Source organism: Parasteatoda tepidariorum, chromosome 7 (assembly GCF_043381705.1).
Source record: "Parasteatoda tepidariorum isolate YZ-2023 chromosome 7, CAS_Ptep_4.0, whole genome shotgun sequence".
NCBI classification, from domain to species: Eukaryota; Metazoa; Arthropoda; class Arachnida; order Araneae; family Theridiidae; genus Parasteatoda; species Parasteatoda tepidariorum.
In genome coordinates, this window is record NC_092210.1 from 19,583,388 (window position 1) to 19,595,862 (window position 12,475).

General features: G+C 28.5%; 1 protein-coding gene across 1 annotated transcript in view; it reads right to left on the reverse strand.

Annotated features, from left to right (window-relative positions):
• LOC107436770 (rabconnectin-3 alpha) overlaps positions 1-12,475 on the reverse strand; it is a gene marked incomplete in the record, with an annotated part of 96,733 nt that overhangs the window by 64,789 nt on the left and 19,469 nt on the right. Inside the window, 7 exon segments of the mRNA XM_071183145.1 lie at positions 782-925; positions 1,336-1,480; positions 2,540-2,889; positions 5,190-5,604; positions 7,247-7,359; positions 9,402-9,550; positions 10,599-10,799. Of these exon segments, the coding sequence (XP_071039246.1) occupies positions 782-925; positions 1,336-1,480; positions 2,540-2,889; positions 5,190-5,604; positions 7,247-7,359; positions 9,402-9,550; positions 10,599-10,799 (1,517 nt within the window).

Consider the following 12,475-nt stretch of genomic DNA (forward strand, 5'->3'; position numbering starts at 1 on the left):
TAAATATAGATAAATATAGAAATAGTAGAAAACTGCATTATTTCATAATGTGTATGAAACATAATTTTCCTTTCAAAGTTTTTAATATGATGTGAAATATTAGATTAAAGTTCAAAATTAACGAAGGTCCATTGGACCAGGATCACTAAAATTTAACTCTGCCATAAAATAAATTATGAGTGATCTCCTTAATCAACAATTGAGGTAAATGGGATGGTATGCTGTTTCAGTTTTTCTATTTTGAATTTCTTGTTTTGGTTTGTGTTTTCAAAGTAATAGCAAACTTCATAATTGTGTTACACATGCTCTGTTTTATGATTTTTCACTTAAATCATGTAACAAAAAAAAATCTAATAGAGACATAAAAACAGACCAGCAAAACTGTGTATTGATTAGTTATATCTCTTAGTTACTCATCCTTTGGACCAGCGATTAAATTTTCTTAACTGCAACCTTTGTAGAGGTTTAAAAAATATTTTTTTTTGCATGGAAGTAACTATTATAAAACCAATATTACTCTTTAACTAACAATTCAGAGACTAGAAATTAAAAACTTGCTTATTTTTATTTTATTTATGTCAAAATATAGGTAAATGATTAAGATTAATATTTGCTATTTTTGCAAAAAGTGTTATGGTAACATCTTGACTTTCTAAAAATGACAAAGTCAGAAATCTATTGGATAAATTCCAGAAATAGTTTCAAATTTAACTTCATGTAAGTATAAAATGCAATAAACTCCTCAATTAACTTTAAAAAAATATATTTATATAAAACTCACATGAGTCGCATCAGATATTGAGTCCAGCTCAATAACACAACCAGGTCTTGAAGTTGACTGTTCACTCACAATTTTAAAAGCATCTTGTAATGTACTGTGCCTATAACCTAATCCAGATGAGGTACTAGTACTTTGGCTCATATCCTGAAATAAATATACATGATACATGTCACTAAAAAAAAATCTTTACTTATAAAAGATAGTAAATTAACAACATTTAACACGCAGTTTAGAACCTTACGATCTTATTAAAACAGTAAATTAATTAATATTACACAAATTTGGCTAAAATCTTGAAAACGCAACAAACAACAAACTTTCATTACAACAAACTTTTGGTTATTCAATACCTAATTGGTTTGTTCCAAATTTCTTTAATTGTTATTTTTAATTAAGGATCTAATATTAGGTAATACATCTCATATTCTTCATTTTTAAATGTTTTTCAAAGTTGACAAAATATGCATTCTTGTAATGCTGCATTTCTAGGAACAGTTATTTTTTTTTTTTTTTTAAATAGAGCTCTAAAAATTATTTTAATAGAGATTACTTACTTGTGTATTGTTTCGACGGGAGGAATTAGAAATTTCTGCTAGTAGATTCCGAGCATCAATTACAGCTTGGTATATTCTTAGTTGATGGCCATCTGAAGCCACAAAACAAGCACTTGGTGAGTTAGAAATACTTCCTTGAGTAGTACTGTAGAGAAAAAAACAATCGAAAAGAAATAAATGATAAAGAAAATTATCCCATACTCTCAGTTAAGAAGAAAATCCAAATCAATTTTTAAAAAAAGCATCGTAAAAATTTCCTCACTTGAGACTAATTAAAATTAAACTATAATTATCAAATATTTTAGCTTTACAGAAAATACACATGAATAAGAAACTTCTGTCAGTTTTATAGAGAAATCAAATGTAATTCATTTGGGATTTTAGAAATGAAATTAATATATTGTAGAATTTATTTTGAAAATGAAAATAAAACTAGGCATCTAAAAATAGTAAAAAGCATGTATCGTTTTAAATTAAAATTCCAACTTTTCAATATTTAAAGCACTCACAAGTTTCAAATTCAACTTTATGCATGTTTGCCAAAAAATAAGTTTCAGCAACTACATACAATTTGAATGTGCACAATTAGTTACTGTTTCTTTATTCTCATTAAAAAAAAAATTTATAATCCATGTAACAAAAATTAGTTTAATAGATGTGCTTACAGTTCAAAGGAAAATATTTTTCAAAAAAAATATTTTTGAAAAATATTTTCTTAAACTATGAATATTAAAATTATCTCAAGACTTTTTAATTGAATAAATTAATGCAAAATTTTTTTCTTAAAACAAAAGCAAAATTAATTAATTTAAAATATTTCGGAGAAAATAAATTGCACACATGTGAGGGTTGTGAACCTAAAACTTCTAAAATTAAAGCATACAATCTACCATAACATTATCAGATCAGCTTTACAGTAATAAAAACAATAGAAATTCATTCAAACAAACTAAAGCAATTAAATGTAAAATTATTTTAAATAAAAGCTATCTTCTTAACAGAACAAATTCTTCAAAAAAAACAAAATCCAAAACGAATGACTTATTAATTAAAAGAATTTATAAAATGAACTTGAATGATAAAACCAAAACGCAATTTGGATACGAATAAGAAAATACTTTAGATAACAATTTAATTAAATCTACCATTCTAATAAATTTTTTTAAACTTAAATCTAAAATAATATGTAATGTTTTTATTTTACCTAGGCAACAGTGTGGGTATCCAAGCTACATTGGCAAAAGCTGCAGTTTCTGGTGAATTTATTCTAGCTAATTCGGTGACACCACCTGATTTAGAAAGTGGACCAACTGGCTCCACTTTCCAAAGTATAAGCTCACTACAAAAACCTGACTGAAATCCCATAGGCTGGGATATACAGCGACAAGGACTAGTAGGAACAGTAGGACTAGCTGCACCTGAATCATTCTGGTTTTTGTCAGGCAAATTATGGTGGGACGTTGTCAACAACAGAGGAAGAACTGGATGGCATGTGATGTCATTAATACGAAATCTGTGACCACAGACACGCCTAAAGTGTCCAATGCTTAATACCTAAATAATGACCAAAGAAAAAATTAACAATATAAACTGAAATAAATTTAAGAACATAAAATGGCCTATAATTTAAAAAAAACACCAGAAAAGATATTCAATAAAATTAAAACATCGGCTTGTTCCTTTTAAGAATAGTAGAATGAAGAGAAAATTTAAAACAGTATAAAACATTTTTTTTAAATGTAAACAAACTTATTTAATACAAGAAAAAAAAACAAAAGAGAAAGGCTATAATTAAAATTTAAAGAAATTAATAACATACAAATAATTTTCACTCAATTCATTAAAAGGTGTAAAAAAGGCTTGCTAATATAAGAGTTCAAATATAGAAAGTTTAATAACATTACAGGAATGCCACTCTTAAGTTTTGATTTTATAAAACAAAAATGTATTTTATTTGTTAATATTAACAAACTTAAAATCTGTAACATAAGCCTACTAAAAATCAAAACAATCATTAATAGTTCTTAGTAAAATATTTAGTATAATTAACTGCTGATAATGAGTGGGTTTATAATACATGGTACAATTCAATGCAGGGAAAAAAAGTCAGGAAATAGATTTTGTGTGGAAATCAGTATGAAAATATGAATTAATTTTTAGTAATATTTTGCATCAATGAGATTTTGCTCCCACAATTGTGTATTACAATATTTTGCCTAAAAACGAGACTACAAATAATCCTAAATAGGATGTTCTGCATTAGAACATATTCTTTTGTCACATAAATAAAAAATTCACTTAACTTCATAATTAATCACACCCCTGTGGCAAAAGCATTAAAATCTTTGCGAACATCCTATAAATGTCTTCTATGTGCAATTAACTTTATACAGTTTAATCAGTACATTATCCTTAAAACTTCATTTCACTTGCAACAAGTTAGTAAATAATGCAACCATAAAAATATTAATCCAACAAATATATAAGTTGTGAATAAATTGGAAGATGATTTTAGTGAATTTCCTATTCCATTTGGCTGACAAAATATTGACATTTCATGCGTATATTTTATATATTATAATGAAAACTCAGGAAGTGTATTGAATTTTATTTCAATACTTTCTGTGGATTAATATTTTTGGGATAATTAATTGTAGTTATTGCCATATTGAGAAAATTTAAATGTTCTTAGATAGTTTTCCATACTAGCTGCATCAAAATAGAAACATTTAAAACAATAATTTTATGGTTGAAGAATTAAAGGATTGGATCACATATGCGAATTCAAATGGAAAATTTAAATTAACTGAAGATAAAGAGTACTAAGTTTAATGCCAGTTTTAAAGAGTTGAAGTGTTTTTGTAAGAGCTGGCCTAGTTTTACACCTCAGCTTAGCTATATTATGGTTGAATACAATTAATTTCAATTTCTAAAATGTCTGATGTTGGGAAAGAAGGATATTTTTTGCGGGATGTTGAAAAAAATAAAAAGTTATTTTCTTTGCAACTTCCAATAAAAAAGTATCTATACAGAGAATTTTTAAAAAAAGTAACATTTTGACTTCATTGAAATTAATCGGTGCATATTTTTCTTACAAATTAGAATCACTCATTAATTGACATTTTTAACAGTCTAATATCACCATAATTTTCTGTGTATTATCCATGGCATCGTACAATCTACAAACAGAGCAGAGATACCTGATGAGAAAAACTTCATCTGGTAATCTAAACCACTGTATAATCTGCAGATTATATGATGGTTTACTTGAAACAAAAATCTGCTTCTATTTACGATAAAAATACACAGGCCCCCTCTCATTGGTAGAATCTATTCCATATGAGAGCAAATCCATGCCATACATGATCCAATATGCATCAACAGAGAAATGTACGAACACACACGCAATCATGTTTAAAGGATATTCACACTGAACGCTAAAAAAACCTGCATGCGAATTCAGAGATATGATCGGAAATTTTATTTACAAGTTTTTCGTAAGTAAATATATTTCTCCAATAAGGTTCTTGTCCGAATTTCTGAGTTCACATACGCAAATTCTTTCGCACCCAGTGTGATTGGTCCCTTACACTTTTATGGCTGACAAAAATCAATAAAAAAATTTGCAATGTCTGCCCAGAAAATAATTTAATCTGATTATACACAATAACAGATTAAGTAGCAGTGACGATTTTCATGTTTTTTAATAGTTAATCAGAGGACTATACATGAAAAGTTATTGTTTATATTCCGTAAAAAACTTTTTTAATAGGTAATGAGCGGACTATATGCGGAGAATTCTGGTTTATATCCCACAAAAACTTTACAAATATCAAACAAACTTTGATAATTACCTGAGTATACTGAGATGTATCAGCAAAAGAAACATGCCACAAATTTAAGCTTCCATTACTGTGTTTAGTTAACATGCATACTGTAGGAGTAGTGGATCTTAATGCACAGTATTGTGAGAGATGCTTATTTACATTTCGTTTCCACTGTACATAATCCACGGATGGCTGCTGTTGCACAGCGTTTTGCTTTGCTGCCTCTTCCTTCTGCTCCACCTTTTCTTTAATCATTTGTTCAGAGACAGCTGCGCTTATTGCTAGTCGAAGATCTAACCCTGCGTGAGGAGAATACATATACATATGATGAGACATAGTAGCTGCATCACTGAGAGGAATGGCATTTGGAATGCGTGAGGCAAAGCTAACTTGAGCTTGTCGAAAGGATCCTGGATTGTACTCATCTAGCCAGTCCACTAACCTAAAATGTATGGTTTTATGCACCCTTATGAAAGTCTAAAAATACTAAGCTGAATTTTTCAAAAGTAAAACATTATGCTATATTATAATTCGGTAAATATTTTTTGTACAGTAAATCTAGTTGATAAACAGGTAGGCAGTGCTAGGCTATTGGCGATGATTTAAGAAACATCCGTTAGGATGAACCGAAAACACATCATCACAATTTTGATCCTCTTCAGAGGGAATGGCTCCCTCGCGTTGGAACATGAACGACCTGCTCGTGAAGTCGAGCACTTTACAGTAGAACATTTTAACGAGGACTGATAATGTGCAATGCAGAGAGACCCATATAGAGAGTATCACAAGAACTTTGAAACTATCTGCATTTTTTTATAGTAACATGCACTTAAAAGTTAATAAATAATGCTTAATTTATTTTTTAGATATAGGGTTTAAGTACACTAATGAAACTCTAAAAAATATTTAGCTAGATTTTTCAAAAGTAAAACATTATCATTATAATACAGCAAATGTTTTTTAGAACTATAAATTTGTACATTAAATATAATCAACCAATACACATCAAGGAAAATTTCTAATTTTATTTGGAAAACACTACATTACTGATAGACAATAAGTTTATAGTAACATGAACATCGAAGTTAATAAATAATGCTTAATTTAATTTACTTTTTAAATAAATTAAACCTATTATTTAAAAAGGTATTAAGAACAGAATAAAAACAACATCCTTAGTTTTATATATGTTTAAAATTATCAATCAAACAACATCAATACATAAACTAAGTCAGGGGTTGACAAATCTCAGGCCCCTGGTCGACATGTCCCCAAAAAGCTCCCATTTTTCATTTCATAGCATGCCGTTTCCTAAATATTGCTCATAGCTTCTAAAGATGTTCCATTTTTGTATAACCCTGTGGTAAAATATAATTTTTATGTATGTTTTAAAATATAAAAATTTCAGTGAAACAGGAAATGTTTTCATCTTATGTTGACTTTAGAAAAAGTGTTCTCTCTAATTAAATACCATTTCCTTCTATGGCCTATTCTTTTTAATTTAAATTTTTCTTAATTTACTTAACCACAGGTTTTATATGGTTCATAAACATTTTGGAACAAATGATGTTGGATCGAAAACTTATGCATTTGACTTGAATTTACAGGTTTTTGTTTTAAATCTATAAAATTATAAATAATAATGTTTAAAATAGCGATTCCAGGGTGTGTAGACAGATTTTTCAACAAAAAATAAGAACTTTTAAGTACTTTTTAAGAACTCCAAAAACATTTTTAATCACTTTCCAAAAAAAAAATCATAATTAGGATTTGTGCAATAATTAAAATTTCTTTTTAAAAACTAGAAAATTAAGCTCTTTTTACAAATCCCAAATAAAAAAAGCACCTTTAAGGGCTTTTAAAAAACGTCAATTAAAAAGCACCTTTAAGCACTTTTTTAAAAATGCTACTTACCCTGAATTCTTATGATAGTTAAAAAAAAAAAAAATAGAGAGGAGAGACATTTATAGTAAGTTATACCAAAATAAGTTGTCATGTCCGGAAATTGGATTAGTTTATTTCCTGCTGCAAGTTTCCTCAAATATGAGACTAAGGAGACTATCATTATAAGAAGTAATACTCACCACACCAAAAAACTGCCATCTACAGGGTAAACACTGAATAGTAAATCTGGAGACCTATGCCAGTCTCTAAGTAACTTTTCGATTTTTCTATCTATAAAGTCTCCAGAATAACTCTAAAATAAAATAACATTATTATTTACTAACATTCATGAACACATAGCTGTGAAAATTACAAAATTTGGATGCATGTTTTCACTCTTAGAATATCATTTTTTAAGACATAATGATGACTTTTAAATTTAATACTAGCTCAAATCCTGATCAAAAGACTCAAAAAGGTAGATCTCCTAACAACAAATGGTAACAAGTACTATTTATTTCTTTAATCATCAAAAATATTGATATCTATAGATAAGTAGTTATAAGCACTAATATAGTTTCTACTGAGCTCAGAATAAGCGATATAATGTTGTTGTCGTTGGCCATTAAAGCAGAAGGCGTGTGATTGTTCTTGTTTTCTAGTGACGTTATCTAAGGCCAAGAACTCGACTTCTGCCACACCCATACATCACACCCTTTTATGGTGCGGAATCATTCTCATACATTCATCCACTGATCGTAATTTTGATCTGAAACAGAGAATGATCAATCTCCAATTCAGTACCCCCAGAGGTTTTGATTTCTTATGGAAACATGGAGTACTTCGTGATCCGACAGATTTAATGTGCACCAGTCAAAATTTACTAAACAGGGAATTTTCGGCCAGCTGGATTCGAGCTCCCATTCTCACAAATGTGAGTCCAGGGCATAGCCAATTAGGCTATCCTGGTCATAAGAGATACAATGTTAAAGAAATTTAAAAATTTTGTAATACCTCATTGTGAAATTTAATATTACATTTCAAAGGATGCATGCATCTTGCTGTTTATGGTCTAAGATTTAAAACAATTAAATACAATAAAAGTTGTAAGAGATTAGATGTTTCAATTTTTTTCAATAGTGAAATGATTTGAGATCAGTAATGACTCCTTGTAAGGCAAAAATTTGAGGCTATTAAGCTTTGATGAGAAACTTAAAATAGTGTTTGAAAGCTTTATTAATGGCAGATAGATTAAATGCATATGAAAAATTCACAATTATAAAGTAAAATTGCAATAAAAGATATACACCCCAGTTATTTCCTAACAGTAAATAGTTGTGTTTTGGTGATAGTAAACTACCAAAAGACATAGGTAAACTGAATTAAGAAAGCTGGATTGGTTCTTTTCAATAGGATATATATTAAAATGCTTTATTTCGTTCAAAAATATTTAAAATATGAAATATGGTTTTAAAGTGCAAAAAATAACACAATTTAAGAAGTGTGGAATAAAAAAAGATAACCAACATTTTATTAAAATTTCACTTTTTGACTATAAATAATTATATCCAACCAGGGCTTTCATTCTGCTTTAGTAGTGTGAGCGTCTGTTAAAAAATAGCAACACAATACTGGTTCTTTTCATAAGCCATGCATCTTTGCAGTTTGATCAGCAGGAAAATCTATCGATAAACTACAAATATATAGGTTATCACTTTTAATCCCCCTTTCCCTGATCTTCAATTTTTGAAAAACAACTATTCTAGAAATGGTTGCTTTTTGGAAGTGTCACCATATTTGAACAAATATTTGTTATTTTGATGTATAAATATCTGATAGAGTATATACCATTTGCTATAGTATAGTCATTCTATATCAATTATTTATACACCATATAAGTATAAATATTTGATATAGAATGAGTCTCAACTGAAAAACAGCAACACAACTGTTTTTTTTTCATAAGTTACACATCTTTGCAGTATGACCAGCAGGAAAATCTATCTCTAAAATACAAATATATGAATTATCACTTTTCCTCTCCCCTCTCTGATGTTTAATTTTTGAAAAACAACTATTCTAGGAATGGTTGTTTCTTTTTTTTTTTTTTTTTTTTGAAAGAGTTACCAAGTTCCTAACTTTTCTTTTTCAATAAAATAAAAATCATATCAAAAAACCGCTTAGTTTATTAAAAAAAAATAAAGCAGTAATAGAGTTTAACAAAATTAAAAAACCCTTTTTGGCATATTTAAAATAAAGCTATGAAAGCAGCGTAACATTCAGAACTAACTGTCCTAAATGAATTACTCTTAAATAACTTCGTATTGAAGATATAAACTTAATTAATAAATATACCTGAGCTTGAGAAATAGATGTATCTGTTGCAATTGAAGTAGAAGACGATGCAGATGGGGAGCTAACTTTACTACCCAACGGCTCATTAATGTTTTCTGTCGATTCTGACTTGGGATGGCTGACTTTTCGATCCAAGGAGACTGGCTTGACTGAAATTTAAATTATGTCATGAATCAGATGCAATTAATTCTTATTAAAAATTTATACTGCAATTTTACACGAAACAATACGAAATAGGAAAATATTGTCTACTAGAGCTATTTTGAAATCAAATGAACTATTTATCTTGTGTAGCAATAAAAATTCGAAAATTCATTTTTGAGAGCTAAAACTTTGTGAGTTTGGCATAGAAAATGTTATGATGTTGCAGACACAGTGTTACGAATCAATCTATCCCAAAATTCAAAAATAAAATTTTTTTTTAAATACCTCAAACTTTATTAACCCTTTGCTTACTGTATACCATGTCACACTATCACATGTGGTCCACACGTTGTACCAGTCATAAAGGTTAATACAACAAAGCCTGTCAGCCATGGACAAACAGTGACTCATTTAAAAAATCCAAAACTTTAAAAAAAAGTAGTTTTAAGCTTTTGTAAGTAATAAGTTTTGAGCATAGTGTAAGGCAAATATAGCATGTCTTAGAGTGCTTGTTTTCTACCATGTTGCATAGCAACATTGTGTAATTTATTTTTTTTAATAATAATGTTGAATTTGCTTTCATTTAAAACTTTGATCTTATATTGCTTTTTCAGTCAATTAGTGTTAATATTAATATTTTATAACAGTATAAATCATTTTACATATTTATTCATCAGAATGAACACAGATAATAAATTTTCATTGAAATAGACTACATAAATTATAACTTGGCAATGTCTAAAGCAAAACTTTTACAGATACATTTGAAATGTTAATTAGTGACAATATAAACTAAATATTTAAAATCTTGTTTTGAGAGAGAAAAAAATTAAGAGCTGAGATATACCTTACTATTTTTATAAAATACAACATCTGAACCAAAATAAATTCTTTACAAGTGAAAATATAACACACACAAAGGCATTAAAGAAGAAATAAAAATATGCAAATTATAACTAAAAATTCTAAATCTTTTAAAGGTAGTGAATGACACAGAAGATATATACTCTTCATAAATTTGAAACAATTTAAAGGACTTTTTCTATAACTCACATCCATTTTCAACTTTATCATTCTCTTGTTCTGCATGAGACAGATCATTTTTTCGTTGCAATTGTAAAACTTTATCACTAACATCTTGCAGTAGATGCTCAGCAGCATGAGTGAATGCCATTTCCTTATTATTTAACCAATGGACAACAAAGTTTGGCTCCTTAGTTCGTCCACCACTTAATCGAGGCACTAATGGAATGTCTAAATGAATAAAAATGATAAAATATATATATTTTTAATAGTCATATATTATTGATACTATCTTTATTAAATAATTTCAAAAGTAAATAATTCTAAGAATGGCTCTGAGTGAAAGGATAAATACAGTAGAGTCCTGATTAGCCATAAGTGGATTAGTAACAGTACAAATTATTTACAAGCAAGCAGAGAAGCTTGTGTTAAAGAAAGTACTAAATTTTGAATTAAAAAAAATATGCTCTTAAAACAGGAAGCAAAAATAAGCTACTGGATTTTTAAAAACCTGTAACAGAACACTTTTATGTTCGAACACTCCACTATTTTTTGTTTTGTTGCAATTCGGTAGTTTCAGTGATTTAGACTTAGAGCAAAGATTTATGTTCAGTGTTTAGAATATATATATGTAAGTATAAATACATTTTAAAATTATTTGTGTTTCCCCCTTTTTTGGATTATCCACGATTTTTGTTATCTACACTGCCTTTGCCACCCAATTTCAAAGATAAACAGGGCTCTACTGTATATTCTTAAAAACTGTGCTGTTAGTACAACAAACAATGCTGCACACTTAATGTAGTTACAGTCATGCAGCATTATTGTAAACACAGATGGAAAAAAATCTAAATATAAGATTTAGACGTAGAGCAAAGATTTATGTTCAGTGTTTAGAATATACAGGGTGTTCCAAAATTCTCTTTACAACTTCAAAAATTCATAACTTCGAAAATAAACAAGATATTTATATTCTGACTTTTGCATGCATTACTACAACTAATAAAGTTTTGTTTAGTACACTTCAACATGCGCACCATTGGTGGCCCTAAGCACTTCCAGTCTGTAATCAATTTCAAGCCAGGTGATGTAAAGATAATTTTGGAATACCCTGTACATATGTAAGTATAAATACATTTTAAAATTATTTGCGTTTCCCCCTTTTTTGGATAATCCACGATTTTTGTTATCTACACTGCCTTTGCCACCCAATTTCATAGATAAACAGGGCTCTACTGTATATTCTTAAAAACTGTGCAGTTAGTACAACAAACAATGCTGCACACTTAATCTAGTTACAGTCATGCAGCATCATTGTAAATGCAGATGGAAAAAAATCTAAATATAAGATATTTCTCTTTTCATCACTATATAAGATTGTTTATTCTCAAAAATAAATCTTGAGGTGTTTAGCCTTCATATGAGATATCAAACTAGTAAGTAATGTAAATACGAGAAATGGAATAAACATACATTTGTTTTAGTAATATAAATGCTTTTGCTCATACAAACTATTTTTCATTTCTGCCTTTTACATTGCTTCTTGTTTTGATATATTTCAACATAAAGATTACTTTCCCAACTTGGTAGAAAGAACTTAATATCCATCAATTATTGATTTGGACAAATAAGTGATTTTAGTATTATTTTATTTGTTTACTTTTTAAATTAGTAATAACACATGCCTGGAAAATCTACAGACCTTAACACTAGCGATTGTTAGTACCAGGCTATTCTGAAGTAAAACGGGCTTCCTTTTTCCCCTAACAAAATCAGGAATCTCCTCTTGTCATTGAAGTAGTACACAGTACGGAAAGTTCAGTACAAATTATTCTTAGCACACAGAAAAATAAGTTCATATTTTAATAATCAATTAAAAATAACATTACAAATGTACTTAGTAACGC